The sequence below is a fragment of the Carlito syrichta genome, unplaced genomic scaffold (assembly GCF_000164805.1).
Source record: "Carlito syrichta isolate Samal-C Ts95f unplaced genomic scaffold, Tarsius_syrichta-2.0.1 Scaffold106261, whole genome shotgun sequence".
In the NCBI taxonomy this organism is placed as follows: Eukaryota; Metazoa; Chordata; class Mammalia; order Primates; family Tarsiidae; genus Carlito; species Carlito syrichta.
The window spans coordinates 132,665-149,703 of NW_007050357.1; the positions used below are offsets into that span (position 1 = coordinate 132,665).

General features: G+C 38.8%; 1 protein-coding gene across 1 annotated transcript; it reads left to right on the forward strand.

The window, feature by feature from the left end:
- The first annotated feature begins 2,346 nt into the window (after positions 1 to 2,346).
- On the forward strand, positions 2,347 to 16,334 carry SCRG1 (stimulator of chondrogenesis 1). The gene is made up of 3 exons (XM_021716741.1): positions 2,347 to 2,612; positions 12,902 to 13,157; positions 16,098 to 16,334. Exons 2-3 carry the CDS (start codon positions 12,916 to 12,918, stop codon positions 16,150 to 16,152), a joined length of 297 nt encoding a protein of 98 aa, XP_021572416.1. The 5' UTR covers positions 2,347 to 2,612; positions 12,902 to 12,915; the 3' UTR covers positions 16,153 to 16,334.
- Positions 16,335 to 17,039: the final 705 nt, after the last annotated feature.

Genomic DNA, 17,039 nt, shown 5'->3' on the forward strand with positions numbered 1-17,039 from the left:
GATGGGTATTCCCAGACCGGGTCACTCAGATTATCCGGAATAAACCAACTTAAAATATATTTTTTAAAAGAATCGACTGTTTGGGGCAGCTATGAATTCAGATGCAAGGAGATACAATGAGTACAATAAGAAAAATTTAAAAAGACCTAGACACACAGGTAAGTAAGAATAAAACACGAGGAAAGAGACTCCATCTCCAAGCCACACAGGCTGCCTTGGCACTACACATCGGGTCTAGAGCTACGTGAGGTTGACAAGATGGACAGTGCTTGGGATGGGATGAGGCTAGTTTCCATCTTACCCTTCATACCTAGATATTTACATACATTTAAATCATACAAACACATCAGCCCCATCTGTGTGTGGCATAATCTTCATCCAGCAAGTGTCACGAGAGATGTGTTGACCAACATGCAAAGGAAATGTCCAGTCACTTGCACACACACCTCTCCTCTCCTTTCCTGAAGTCCACCTGCTCCAGCTTCAATAAAGTGGAGACCAAGCAGAGATCTGACCTCCCTTAGGACTGGCCACTGCCTCCGGCTTATGAACCTTCACTTGCTCTACCTACCTCCACATCAGAGTGTGCATGTGTGGCTTCCCCAAAACCACTCCCCTCTGTTCCTCTTGAAATGCTCTTCCTCTGACTTCCGTGACATCACTCTCCTCGTTTTTCCATGATGTCATTGGCTGCTCCTTGTCTGTTTCCTTCCCAGTTATATACTCGTGCCTTAAATGCCCGTGGTCCCTGAGATTCTGACCTCAGCCCTGCTGTCGTCCGCATCATCTCTCCTGAGAGGCAGTGCAGCATCAGGGTGGAAGGTATGGATGCTGGAACCACATTGCCAGGGTCTTGCCATTTCCCGACTATGTGTGAGGCCGTGGGCAGGCTCCCTGGTATCCCTGATGTCTCCTCAGTTATAAAAGAGGACTAATAACACTACCTGCTTCATAGAGTGGGACGGAGAAGTGAGTTCAGATGTGTGAAGTGCATATGGAGCGCAGTAACTTCTAGGTGATACAGCGTGGCTTCAACTATCGTTTAGTTGAATAACTCTGTTAGCTATTTGGTCAACATTATTCTGATTCGTGGATAAACTCCAATTCTCTCAACCAGATATTTTCCTGAGCTTCAGTTCCATTTAGCCAACTGCCTGCTAAACATTTCCAGTTGCATTTATGACACCCACACTCAACATTCACCAACTAACTCATTTCTAGTTTCCCAATCCTGCTCCGGCCAAAACTTTTAGATTCTTTTTCCAGATGAATAACAGTGCCATCCATCCAAAGGCCCAAGCCTTTGAGAGTCAATAAAGTCCTCTGCCTCTGCCCCAAACATCCAACTGGGCATTAAGTCTTTTCAGCTTGCCTTCCTAGCGAACGTCTCTTTTGGATTACAACACAAGCCCCGTCTCTGGCCTCTTTCCTCCCAGCCACCCTTCTCCATATTGCAGCTGGGACCTCCATCCTTTTAATTATGTTTTCATCATCCTTTCCATTCATCTTCAGGATAAAATCCACAGTGTTTAGCATGGCATATGAGTACTTCACCAATGTGCTCCTTTCTTTCTCTCTCATTTCGTCTGGTTCCAGCCATCTGAATCTAGCTACAATCCCCAAAGTTGTCACCATCTCCTCCACCCTCAGGCCTTTGGCTAGTGTGACCTGAAATGCCCTTACCTCCATTTTCTGTCTCAATAACTCCTACTCCATTATGATATCTCTAATTCTCAGAACACTACTCCTAATTGAATTAAAAAAAAAAAAAGCTAAAAGATAGTTAACAGATGCTACAGTTTGTCAGTATAGTTTGCCCAAAATGGAATAAAATTCCATTTATGCCTTTATTTCTGAGACACTAAATGCATTTTGCTTTTAGTCATTTGTTTTTGCTTTCCATTGACTAATAGCAACTTTTGGGAGAGAAACCAGAGGGATGGAATATGAATTGGAATATGTTGTCTCCTCACATGTTATAAGAGATCTAGATAGTGAGGAAAACTTGGAGAAAAACACAAACGAAAAGGGGAGGAGGTGCTCAGCCAGTCATCCTTCCCTCCTCCTTTGCCTCTTCTCTCTTTCTCCCCCTCTCTTTCCTCTCTCTCCTCTGTCTCTCTGTCCTGTCCTCCCTCTGTATGTCTCTTTTTCTCTGTGTGTGTCTGTCTCTGTCTCTGTCTCTCTCTCACACACACACACACACACACACACATACACACACATTCTCTTAAGGGTAAAAATTACTCTGTGTTCTTTTAAAATCCTTCAGTTTTCATATTTTATTGCTGCAGGAGCCTGCCTCCGGCCTCCTGAGGTTCTTGTGTAGACTGGCTATTTCCCTCTGTAAAAAAGCTGTGTAGTTGGCTCCCACCTGGTTTGGAAGAGTCCAAGGAAGCGGCTCTCACAGTCCCGGCTCCTTCCACGCCCCTCCTCCCCCATCCTGGTTGGAGCAGTGAATCTGTGGCTCCCAGGCCAGAGACAAGGCAGACAGAGGTCCGTTTGTGAAGACGCTCCTTCCAGCACCTCCTCTCCTGCCCACACTCACCCAGTGAGCTGGAGCATTTAAGACGCTTCCTCTGCTCAGAAGACCAAAAGAAAAGAAGAAGAAAAAGGTATGTAATTGTTTTTCTCTTTAAAAACACATTTTGTGTCATTTATTCTACTCTGAACTGCTGCTGTAGATTACAGCAAAACTGCATGTCTGTGTTCAGTCTGAAGGGAAAGACAGAAAGAGATGCTGCGTGCACTTTGGGAAAGGGGATGCTTCCTGAGATACAGCAAATAATCAGATTAAGAGAGAAGAGAAAATGTGTCTTCTTTGATTATGACATTCATTTAGTCACAGGCTTAAAAGGGCAGACTCCTCGCTGCTGTTCAAGTAATGTCCAAATCCACTCTGACTCTAGTCCCACAAAAAAAACCCAATTATCCCCCCTTCAGAACGGCATGAGGATTCTGGCGTATATAAGATTGTTCTCAGGGCAGTAGCTGTATATATCTATATTACCTACTCTCCAATGTCTAAGAAAGCAAGAGTATTTTACTTTTAAAAAATCCTGATTCCTGAAAAGCTGGTACCAATGTGTGATACAAAGAGGGGATTCATTGAATTCGTCCTTGGTGCCCATCCCTGGCACACAACTGTGTCTGTACTGTTCACATAAAGAGAACATTTTCTTCCTTGGGGATTTAGAAAAATTCCTTTAAGATTCCTTAACTTAGTTTCATGGGCTATGAAAAGCTCTCCCAAATGCGGGACCTTTTTTCCAGTTGATGGAGATTTACTGTGGCCAGGAAGACAATTAGGGTGAAAGGACTGAATGGTAATTATCACTCCCTGGGATGCTCTGAAAGCAGATCACCTGCAGGGAGGATGTGGGCTTTGTTTCTCCACTGATGAAGGTGTATTGGGTGGTTAGGCTAATCCGACTGTTTTAAGGATCTTTAAAAGGCTCATTTGCTGTTTTTTAAATACTACGTTTGTTCCTTTAACACACACTTTGAGAAATTTCACTTCAGGACCCAGTTGTTCTAACACAAACCTCTTCTAAGGCGGTAAATAGGAAAAAGAGAGAGTTTTGAGAATGACAGTGATTTTCATCCTCCAAGGAAGAACGCATGGTAAACGTCACAACCTGGGCGGCAATTTTAATCTCTCCCAACTACAGTTTTGACACCTCAAATGTCAAATTCTGGGCTGGGGCTATCATTGGCTTTTGCAGCTTTGCTTCTCCATCCTGCTGTTTTTTGAAGGAAACCTGAAAACGGACTTCCCTTTCTGTCTAATTCATCAACTCCATCTTGTTCCACTGCTTGAAATACCAGTTCCCAGAACAGACATCAGCTGCCCGGATGGGCACCACACCATAGGTGTCTAGATACTTACACTACACAGCCCTGTTAGTTTTGGCCATTATGTGGGATAATTTTAAAGTCTCCCTGTAACTCCAGCCATTCAAAAGCTTGCTTGTGCCAAATGCCCTCACAGAAGCAAAATGTGAAAATGTGCAATTCCCTACCAAATGATAGAGGCCATGATTTACTGCTCAGTTGGAAATGTCTCATAATTCTGTCACTTCTGCATTGATCTTTAAAAAATTCCACCATTATTGGGATATGCAGATTATCATACAGTATCAGGAACAAAGTGAATTACACAAAACTGAATCCAAAAAAACCAGTGGAACAGCCGGGCTCGGTGGCTCAGCCTGTAATCCTGCGCCTTTGGGAGGCTGAGGTGAGTGGATGGCCTGAGCCCGCGGGTTCGAGACCTGCCTGGGCAGGCGAGACCTCATCTCTACAATAAATCAAAAAAATTAGCCGAGCATGGTAGCATGCGCCTATAGTTCTAACTGCTTGAAAGGCTGAGGCGGAAGGACTGCTGGAGCCCAGCAGGTTGAGGCTGCGGTGGCCGGGAGGGCCACTGCACTCCAGTCTGGGTAACAGTGAGACTCCAACTCAAAAAAAAAAAAAAACCAGTGGAACCAACTACCTAAGGTTTTCTCACTTAAACCTTCAGATGTTCAGTATTTCACTTTGTTTGCTTTTGTAATTTGGGTATACTCCAGGAAGAATTTTAAGTGCATGTACCTCAACCAAAAGAGTAAAAAAAAAAAAAAAAAAAAGTAGAGCAAGTTGCTTCGAATCAGCCAAAGTCATTTCACTCTTGTTGGCACCTGAAAATATATGGTTTTGATGGATTGCCAAGGATTAAACTTAGTGTCTTTGAATAAAAAACAAAACAAAAATGTATCCCAGGAACATACTGGCCCAGACATTTTTCCATTTGCTAAATAATAGTTAAAGCTATTTATCTATGCTTAAGTAAAGGAAGAAGAGATGGCTTCAGTTAAAAGACATAATTTATAATGTGTACAAAAGAAAAAAAACCACATATATAAAAACTACCAGTAGGTGCTTGCCAGGTGTGGAACTGGAACTTTCCGTTGTAGTATGCGACTGAGCCTGTGGCAGACACACCATTTTGTGTTCTGGCATAGACACAGTCAGAAGAGGTACAGGGTGAAGCAGTATACCTACTTACTTGGCCAACAGTCTACGTGTTCACTCCTTCAGTGGATGTTTTGAGCACTTGCCATGAGCCCAGCAATGAAGCAGGCACTCTGAGAGATGCAAAAGAAGCAGAAGGGACAGTCCTTGCCTTCCTGATAGCAGCATCCCCCTTCTGGTCCTCTGAATACTGGACCACTCCAGGCTTCCGCCCTTTACCTTGTTTCTTCCTAGTTCACACTCACTGTCCTGCCAGACCCCATAAACACATCAATAAATATCCTGATTACTCTGGATTTGTGTTTCCAGCCCTGATCTTTCCACTCATATTCAACTGCTTACCCAGCATCTTCACTTGGATGTCTAATGGGCATCTCAAACCTGACTTGTCCAAAAACTTACTCTTGAATTCCACTAAAACTGGCTTCTTCCACTGCTTCCTCAGTTCAATAAATGACAGAGTCATTCAAGTTAGGAACCTAAGAGTTATCCTTGCTTCTTTCCTTTGTGTCTCATAGCTCCTATCAATTCCCACCAATAGGATCATGCCAGGTCTTCCTTCCTGGCTATAGGTCAATTCACAAAATGACCAATTCACTAAAGCGTTGATTATCTCTTGGTGAATTTCTCCCTCTCCATATCCAATTGTAGCTATATTCTCCACATGGCTAACCAGCTTATGAAAAATGCTGACAATGCCAAGGTGTTAGTCATCTCCAGTCCTTGCCGGCACAGATTACATGTAGGTGCTGTGGGAACTTAGAGCATGGGGGCTGTGAGAGTGGCATTGTCAGGGGTCAGGGAAGGAGTCTTAGGAGATGTAAATTTGAGGTTTGTCTCTAGTGGATGCTTTGATCAGAAATTAGCATAAAGGGAAGAAGTGAGAAGGAACAACAAGGCAAAGACACACGTATAGGATTACAGAGATGACTGGTCCATCAGGCTGTCTCAACAGTAGTGAATGATAGGCATGGAGAGGAGTGAAAGGAAAGTCTTAGAATTGGCCCTAACAACTCCACACAGGCTTTCAGGTAACACGAAACCTCTATAGGCTCTTGCCTAGGATGAAAATGCATTTTTGGAAAACCATCCACTCAATTCAACAAACATGGGCAATGCATTGTATTAAACACTGGGTGTGTGGTAGTGAACAAAATATTAATGGATTGCTTTCATTCTAATGGCAATGACAGACATAAAATAAGTGAACTCACAAGTATATAAACTGTGGTTAATATCATTAAGGAAAAGAAAAGGGCACTATGAAAGAAGAGGTGGAAACTGAGACCTCAATGTTGAGAGGAGAGCCAGCCAAGAAAAGAACAGTCTCGGCAGAGAGGGCAATATATAAAAAGGCTACTGCTAAACAGCAACACCATAGCATAAGAAAGCATGAAACTCATTGATAAGGTAAATGTATATACAAATATGAACTACTGTATTACTGTAATGATCGTGAGTAAATTCCTTTTAATTCTAGCATAAAAGTTAAGATATGAAAATATTAAAACGATACTACCTGCATAATGAGTATTTGTATATCTAACCCCAAATTGTACCCACATCTTTAAAATAAAAAAAATTATTTTTTAAAATAAAGTATTAAAATAACTATAAATAAAAATGTGTATGGGCACAACATAGATAGATATAAACTGCGACATCAATAACAAAGTGAGGTGGGAAGCACTAAAAGTATAGAATTTTTGTATGTGGTTGAAGTTAAGTTGTTTTTGCCTTACAATAGCTGTTAAAATTATAAAATAGTTTATGTAAGCCCCATGGTAACCACAAAGAAAATACCTATAAAAGTTACACAAAAGAAAAAGGGAAAGGAATCAAAGCATATCAATAAAAAAATGAAATAAACAAAACACCAAGGAAGACAGGACAGGAAACAAATTAAAAAGGACAAAATAACTAAAAAATAAATAAAACAAAATGGCAAAAGTCAATCATTCTCTATCAATAATTACTTTAAATGTAAATGGACTAAACTTCCCCACTCAAAAGATATTGAGTCGCTGAATGGAAAAAATAAACAAAACCCAATATCTACCTATATGTTTACAAGAGACTCACTTTACATTTAGGGACACACATAGGCAGAAAACAATGGAAAAAGATATTCCATACATGTAGTAACTAAAAGAGAGCAGAGGGGGCTATTTTGATATCTGACAAAATATAAGGGAAAAAAACTGTCACAAAAGACAATGAAAAGAGGGTCAATCTACCAGGAAAATATAACAATTATATACACACCCGATATAAGAGCATCTGAATATATAAAGCGAATATTGACAGATCTGAAGAGACAAATAGATTGCAATACAATAATAGTAAGAGAACAGTAGGAGAATAATAGTAGGAGAATACCCCACATTTAGTAACAGATGGAGTAGCCAGAGAGAAAATCAACAAAGAAACAGTGAACTAGAACACCATTATAGCCCAAATGGACCTAACAGACATTTACAGAACACTTAACTCAATGGCAAAAGAATATACATTTTTCTCAAGAACACACACACAAAATTCTCTAGGCTACATCATAGATTAGGTCACAAAACAAAACTTAATAAATTTAAGAAGATTGATATTATACCACATATTTTTTCCAACCACAATAAAATGAAACTGGAAATCAATAGCAAAAGGGAACCTAGAAAAAGTCACAAATATGCAAAAATTACACAACACTTTTGGGCAACCAATAGGTCATTAAGACAAATGAAAAAATATCAAAATTTATGAAATTCAACAAAAGCACTATCAATAAGATTGATAGCAAAATATGTCACATTAAAAAAGAAAAAGATCTCAACCTAAGTTTATATCTCAAGGAACAAGAAAAAGAAGAATAAAAACTAAACCATAGGTTAGCAGAAGGAATAAAATAATAAATATTATAGCAGAAATAAAGTAGAGAAGAAAAAAGCAATATGAAAATCAACAAAACGATGATCTGGTGTTTTGAAAAGATAAACAAAATTGGCAAACTTTTAGCTAGACTAACAAAGTAAAAAGAAAGGAATCAAGCAAATAAAAACAGAAATGAGAAAATATTGCAAGCAATGTTGCAAAAATAAAAGGATCATATGAACTACTATGGACAATTACATGCCAACAAACTGGATAAGCTAAAAGAAACAGATACATCCCGTAAACATACAGCTTACCAAGACTAAATCATGGAGAACTAGAAAATTTGGACATACATATGACCAGTAAGGAGATTAAATCAGCAATTTAAAATCTCCTACAAAGAAAAGCCTCACTGGAGAATTCTGCCAAACACTTAAATAATTAATATAAAACTTTCTTAAACTCTTCCAAAAATTGAAGAGGAGAGAAAACTTCCAAGCTCATTTTAGGAGGCCAGCATTACTCTGATACTAAGCCAGAAAAAGACAAGCAAACGAAAAACAAATAAGTAAACAAACTATAGGCCAATAACCTTAACAAAGACAGGTGCAAAAATTTTCAATAAAATATTAGCAAACCAAATTCAATAGCACATTAAGGCAGGTACAGTGGCCTCATGCCTGTTATCAGTACTTTGGGAGGCTGAGGCAGGAGGATCACTTGAGGCCAGGAGTTTGAGACCAGCTTGGGCAATATAGCGAGACCTCATTCCTACAAAAAAACCTTAAAAATTAGCTGGGCATGGCAGCATGTGCCTGTAGTCCTAGCTACTCAGGAAGCTGAGGTGGGAGGATCACTTGAGCCCAGGAGTTCAAGGCTACAGTGAGTCATGATTATGCACTCCATAGTGAGACCCTGACTCAAAAACAAACAAACAAAAAACATAGCACATTAAAAGGATTATATATCATGACCAAATGGAATTTATCCCTGAAATGCAAGGATGGTTCAACATATACAAATCAATTAATGTTATACCACATTAAAATAATGAAGGATAAAAATCATATGATTATCTCAATAGATGCCAAAAAAGCATTTGGCAAAATTCAACATGTTTTATGATAAGAACTCTCAACAAATTAGGCATGGAAAAAAATTTACCTCAACATAACAAAGGCCATATATGACAAGCCTCCATCATATTCCACAGTGAAAAATGGAAAGCTTTTCTGCTATGACAGAAACAAGCTGTCCACTCTTGCCACTTCTATTCAACCAAGTAGTGGGTATCCTAGCCAGACCAATTAGATAAGTCAAAGAAACAAAAGGCACCCAAATTGGCAAGGAAGAAGTAAAGTAGTAAAATAGTTTTTGTTTGCAGATGACATGATTTTATACATAAAAAACCTTAAAGATGGGACAAAAAAATTGTTGAAACTAATAAACAAATTCAGTAAAGTAAAAAATACAAGTTGCATATGTTTCTATACATTAACAGCAAACTACCTCAAAAGAAAATTAGGAAACAATTCCATTTACAATAGCATCAAAAAGAATATAATAGAAATATACTTAATTAAGGACATCAAAGGCTTGTACAATTAAAAACTAGAAAACATTAATGAAAAAATTAACAAAGACAAAAAAATGGAAAAAGTGTCCAGTGTTCCTGTGTTAGAAGACTTTGCTCAAGAGTAACAGCAGCCATGATCTTATAAAGACTTATACACAGTGTTAATAAAATTTTACTTGATAATAGCCCCAAACTGAAAATAACCCACATATTCATCATTGGATAAACAATTTATAGTATGGACAATGGAATGGAGCACTTCTTAATAATAAAAGGGAATCAGCTATTGATATCTGCAACAACGTATATAAACCTCAAAGGTAGTATGCTGAGTAAAAATATCCAGATAAGGAGGGTACATATTTCATGATTCCATGTATATAAAATGCTAGAATAAGCAAATTAGTCTATAGTGACAGAAGGCAGATGAGTCCTTGGATTGGAATGGGGGACGGAGAGGGGTAAGAAGAATGATTACAAAGTGGTATGAAGAAATGTAGGAATGACAGACATGCTCATAATATTGATTGTTGTGATGGTTTCACAGAAATATACATATGCCAAAACTTATTGAACTATATACTTTAAATATTTTCAATGTATTGTAAGTCTATTTTACCTCAAAAAAATCCACTTTAAAAAAACTTTGCCTGTATCCTAGTAATTTTTAAACCTTAATGGTTGTGGTAATTTCTACCACACAGTAAATGCTCAATTAACAGTAACTTTAATTACTCACTTTGAAGACTAACCTGAAAATAATGTCAGCAAATGTGGTTTTTAACATCGTATATCTTAAAGAGTATTAAAGAAGGCCCTAATCTGAAGTAATTTGAAAGCGAGAGCACCTCAGAGCCCTCTATTTTATAAAATATGAAACTTAAACTATGGTCTGCAGAAAACCTATTGGAACACATTACTATATATATGCTAGATTGTGGTGCACTGTAACACTGCCATGTCTTGCTCCATTAAATCTGAAAATATATAAAATGAAATAGATCTCATGTTTGTCCTTTCTTTCACTAGTGTTTGGAGGTAGGAATTAAATTGGATATTTATAATTCTAAGAAAACAAGTAAGCAATGCCAAAAATGACTAACACAAATTAGAATGTGAAATCAAGAAAATCTGAAACTCTTAGAAGAAATATTTTTAGTCTCTAAACAAACAAACAAACAAAAAATGAGTGTGTTTATTTAAAAATCCATTATCTTACCTAAAATGATTCACCTTTAAAATGTATCTAATCACTGAAAAACCTCATATTAAAGGTCTTTTCAAAAATATTGTTTCCTTTCAGAGCACAGTGTACAGGCTGGGCACAAAAGTTTATGCCTATAGTTCCAGCACTTTGGGAGGTTGAGGTAGGAGTATCACTGGAGGCCAGGAGTTTAAGGCCATCTTGGGCAACATAATGAGACTCTGTCTCCACCAAAAAGAAAAAAAAAAGTTTTTAAGTACAACATGCTAACAGAAATATCCATCATATGTCCTTCCCTCTTTCTTTCTTTCTTTTTTTTGAGTCTGAGTCTCACTCTGTCACCCAAGCTAGAGTACAATGGCACACTCACAGTCACCGCAGCCTCGACCTGCTGGGCTTAGACAATCCTTCCACCTTAGCCTTCCAAGTAGCTGGAACTATAGGCATGCACTACCATGCCCAGCTAATTTTTTATTTATTGTAGAGACAAGGTCTCCCCAAGCTGCCCAGGTTGGTCTCGAACCTTTGAATGCAGGCAATCCTCTCACCTCAGCCTCCCAAAGTGCTAGGATTACATGCTTGAGCCACTGCACCTGGCCTTGTTCTTTCCTCTTTCAAAGTAGGAAGGATACTTTGGCACCTAGCAACTAGATTAAAAAAATGAATGGTTATAGATTTTAATTCTGGTTTCTCCACTATCTAGCTACTTCCTTTATGACTATAGCTCCCATTTTCTTCACATCTAAGAGAAGTCTGATTAGTTAGATGATGAATACTTCATAATTGTATGCAAATACTGCACTTGAAGAATTATCTCCTGTTAGAAAGATGAGGTTTGTTGGAGTGACCCCAAAAGTTCAAACTAGGACTGGTGGGTGGAAACTACAGAAAAATACATATTTGCAGTGAGTGAAATATAACTGGAATATGTGAACTTCGTCTGTAATGAGTTCTCCATCATGGTCGGTGTTCAAGGACAGGCTAGATAATATAAGGAGGGAATTCAAGCTCCATTTTGAACTGCAGCTAAAATGAAGTAGTCTATGTGAGATAAAAATTCAAAACATTACTGAACATTTGCAACAGGAATGGGTCCAAAAATAATTCTGGAAGCTTAAAAACATTTCACCAAACTATCAATATATCTGTAGAACACCATCTGTCAATGTTAGCATAAACGGGCTTTTTGTTTCTGTCAGGGAGGGACCTGGTTTCCTTGACAATGTTGTTTTTAGAATGGAAGATAATAATACAAGATAAAGAACCACGGTATTCATTGATGCTGTTTGTTCTAGAAAGTTAACTGAGTTTATGCCACCTTAACGAGCAGTTGTTCTCTACTGCAAGTACAAAAAATATGTGACTTTGGTACTTATTAACTGCAGATTCTGCCTCTCACCACTTCCTCTTCCCCCCCCCAACACTTCTCATTCAATATTTTTTGTGGAGTCTAGGCATTTAATTTTTAACAAATATTCTACGTTATTTTTACTGTAGATGGTCATAAAACTACACTTTGGTGTCAGGTTCGGTGGGTTCAAGACCAGCCCAGGCAACTTGGTGAGACCTTGTCTCTATAATAAATAAATAAATGATTAGCTGGACATGGTAGCATGTGCCTGTAGTTCCAGCTACTTGAAAGGCTGAGGCGAAAGGATCCCCGGAGCCCAGCAGGTTGAAGCTGGGGTGGCCGTGAGTGTGCCACTGCACTCCAGCCTGGGTGACAGAGTGAGACTCCAACTCAAAAAACAAAAAATAAACAAACAAAAAACCACTACACTTTGAGAAATACCAAGAGGAGTACAAAAAAGATCAACACCTGGCCAGGCACGGTGGCTCATGCCTATAATTTTAAGCATTTTGGGAGACAGAGGTGAGAGGATTGCCTGAGTCCAGGGCTTCAAGACCTACCTGGGCAACTTAGTGAGACCTTATCTCTACAAGTAAAACAACACCAACAACAAAACCTTAGGTGGGCATGGTGGCACGTGCCTGTATGTCTAGCTACTTGGAAGGCTGAGGTGGAAGGATCACCTGAGCCTAGCAGGCCAAGGCTGTGGTGGCCGTAATCGTGTCACTGCACCCCAGTCTAGGTGACAGAGTGAGACTCCTACTCAAAAAAAAGAGACCAACACCCATTCTTTCTACCCAAGTTTTATGAGCATGCTACAGAACATTATATTCAGATGAATTCTACCTTTTAAAATAAACACTGACACGTTTTGGGTTTTCTTCTACCTCAGAGCCTAAAGCCAGAATGAAATTCATGGTACTTGCTGTCATCGTCGGGCTAACTTTGCTGCTAAGCGTCCAAGCCATGCCTGCAAATCGCCTCTCTTGCTACAGAAAGATACTAAAAGATCGCAACTGTCACAGCCTTCCAGAAGGAATAGCTGACTTGACACAGATTGATGTGAATTTCCAGGATCACTTCTGGGATGGGAAGGGATGTGAGATGATCTGTTACTGCAATTTCAGTGAATTGCTCTGCTGCCCAAAGTAAGGAAATGAAATCGTCAAATGTTTTATTCTGAAAGGTACAAGGGGGGGGGACCCAAAAACAACCAGAACTGTCTTTTGGAGGGTGGACCCCTTGTAGTCCTGGGTTCCCCATAAGTGTTCCAGGAGCCCATCACCATCAGTGTACCCGCAAGCATTGTTGTGAGAGGTTGCATTTGGCTTCAGTGAATTTTTTTTTTTTGAGATTCTTTCAACGCTTGTGCCCAATTCATGATGAGTGAGTGAGAGCGCCCCTGCCCACACCATGTGGAGTGTTCATCAGTTTTTGACCAAAAAATGACATGATCTCGTGCCCATCCCACTCTTTCTGTTCACCTGATCTCACCCCAAGTGACTTTTTTCATTTCCCCAGATGAAACTAGTCCTCAAAGGGAAACATTTTGCTGATGTGGATAAGGTGAAACAGAAACATGGCAGAAGCACTAAAAGGCATCAAAACTGATGAGTTCACACACTGTTTTGAGCAGTGGAAAAAGTGTCTAGACAGGTATATTGCATCAGAGAGTACTTTGGAGGTGACCGAAATGTAGCAAGAATACACACATTTTTATAAATAAATTCTGGGGTTTTTTGGGTCCCTTCTCATATGCAGAACATTTCCAAAGACATCTTTATAGTGGGTTGCTGAAAATCACCCTTAGTAAAATTCCATTCAATTCTGAGCTATTTTCTATCATCATCACCATTGTATAGAAAACTGAATTTTTTTCATTTAAGCATACTTCCAGAGTTTGGCAGGGATTAATAAAAGTAAATGAAATCCAGAAAGTGAATAATTCTTCCATCTATTAAGTTCTAAATTCCTCATCTGATTTTTACCACAAAAAAAGTCTACCAATAGTAGAAGTCAACCTCAAGGTTGCTGTCTTAAACCAATTTGAAAACCAGTAAATTGTTTTAAATAAAAGATCCTAGGGAATTAGATCAAGTAATTAACTGGACAGAAAAGTTTAGTAATTGCCAAAGAAAAATTCTGTAGTTCTATGTGAGTTACCCAGAAATAAACTACAGTTCAAAATTATTTACTTTTTTTTTTTTGAGTTGGAGTCTCACTCCGTTGCCCAGACTGGAGTGCAGAGGCCGCTCCCGGCCACCGCAGCTTCGACCTGCTGGGCTCCGGCGATCCTTCTGCCTCAGCCTTTCGAGTAGCCGGAATTACAGGCGCGCGCTACCACACCTGGCTAATTTTTTGATTTTTTATTGTAGAGATGAGGCCTCGCCTGCCCAGGCGGGTCTCGAACCTGCGGGCTCAGGCAATCCACTCACCTCAGCCTCCCAAAGGCGCGGGATTACAGGCTGAGCCACCGAGCCTGGCTCAAAATTATTAAGTATAAAACAATGGTAGATAAATAAGTTAATTAATAAATATGTTTAGCTTTTAATTTTAAAATCACCTTCCTCTAGTTATTGAGGAATCTCCCAAGTTCTATGATCTTGGACATTTCATACTGAAATTAGCTTTTTCAAATTACTTTCAACATGTATCATCATATTTTCATTCTTCCAAAAGATCCATGAAGCAGAAAAGACAGATATAACCATCTTACCAAAGAAAGGGGCAAGAATTGAAATGACCAGCTCTATCCCACATAACTAGTTAATATCAGCACTGGACTAGAACCCAGATGTTCTGGTTTGGATAAGTTTTTTGTTTACCAAGCCGGCTGATTCTCAAAGTGTGGTTCCCAGAACAGCCACTTCTGCAATACCTGAGGTTTTGTTAAAATTGCATATCCTTCCTTGGATCCCAGCCTCAGACCCACCGAATCAGAAAATCTGAAAGGAAGTCCCAGTAATTACATTTTAACAAACCCTCCAGGTGATTCTAATTCATGACAAAGTGTGAGAATCACTGTACCAAATGATGATACCAAGAACTTGAGATAATTAATCCCATGCAATGACTTTATTTTTCCTGGACTACATAAATGAAATGCCAACTAATATTCAACTACTGTAATACTTGCTTTTTTGTTATTGTATGACTTGAAAGTAATATACTGTAATGGGCATAAGTATTCTATAATTTTGTGACTGTGTTAATGGATGAGAACAGCAGTGTAGACAGATGTAACGTCCCCTTGATTCTGAGATATTGTTCTCCCTGCAGCAACAGATTCACCTTGCCCTTACTAATTGTATTTCTAATAGGCCATAATCATAATACCGCCTTGAACACATATACAATTTTGTATTATACCATGCATTTTTATGCATTACCTTACGTGATCTTTTTAAACAAACATTTCTCCTTTCCCTATAAAACCTAGAAATTTATTTGAAAAATATGTATGTATGTATGTCTCACTCTGTTGCCCAGGCTGGAGTGCAGTGGCATGGTCACAGCCACCACAGCCTCAACCTGCTGGGCTAAGGTGATCCTTCTGTCTCAGCCTTCCCAGTAGCTGGGACCACAGATACGTGCCACCATGCCTAATTTTTTAATTTATTGGAGAGATGAGGTCTCGCCAAGTTGCCCAGGCGGGTCTGAAACCCCTGGGCTCAGGCAATTCTCTCGTTTCTGCCTCCCAAAATGTTGGGATTACAGGTGTGAGCCATCACATCCAGACTTGAAAAATATATTTTTAATCTTCTGTTCCTTACCTACAGATTTAAACTTTATGGCCTATCCCCACTTCAGAAAAAACAAAATTTGATGCATAATTTCAGTCCTTTTCTTGACAGATAAATGATAGTATCAGATCAATGGCAAACTGGGAGAAAACAGAAGAATGAATTACCTTCTTGGCCTTTGCATTCCTGTGGCAAGTCCTCCCACTCACCGCTTTGTACTTTAATCACCTAAAAAGAATAGTCATATCTGAAATCCTGGAAGTCACTGTCCATTTTTAACTCAGAAAAGACTAACGAATATCTTAGCTTTCAACTGAATTTAGTTGATGTTCTACTTTCTTTCAGAGATGCCTTCTTTGGACCAAAGATTTCTTTTGTGATTCCTTGCAACAATCCCTGAGGACCTTCATGCATTCCGGAGAACACCATCCCTGATTTCACATAGATTGCACTCTATCAGTGTAACTGCATTTCTAGTGTCCACCTGGTGCAATAAAGCACAGATTCTATAAATTCTTACTTGTCTAAGATAGGTAAACATGTGTTAAACAAGTAGTAATAAAAGTTCATCCAATTTAATCTTCCTTTGTGGATTGTTGACATTGGTTAAAATTTTTGGCCAGAAAATTTCATCTATGAGGTATTCATTACACTCCGTATAAGAATTCTGTCCCCCAGATAAACAGCTATAATCCTGGCTCAGAGATTGAGAAAACTTTCAGTCCTTAGTTGACAGTTATTGGTAAATACTTAACTGAAAAAACAAGGTATTAACTGAGGTTCTTAAATGGGAAACTAGAAGCTTTCTAGTAAGTAGGAAAAAGGGAGCCAATATTTGAGTGCATATCATGTATGCCAAGCACTATAAGTACATTTCATTTTACTCTCTTCAACAACAACCAGAACCTTCCAGGTAAACATTCTCAGTCTCATTTTTCAGATGTGAACTCAAGTTTAAAATATTTACTAAAAATCAAGGCAGATTTTCAACAGAGTTCTCTGTTGAAAACACACTCATACCAACAGCTGAATCTGTAAAACCATGACATATCCCCGAAGTATCAATTTTTCTTAAGAATAACAAAACACACGGGAAAAGAAACAGATAAGAATTTAAGTCAAATGAATTTTAAAAGTAAATAAAACAAAGATATTAAAAGATAGCTTCTGATTGTTAGGAGACACATACCTCAAAAGGCATATGTTGACTCACAGTAGCCATGGGAGATAACCTCACAAATTCTTTCATATTATAAACATGCGTTAAATGCTTGCTAAGCACCAGTC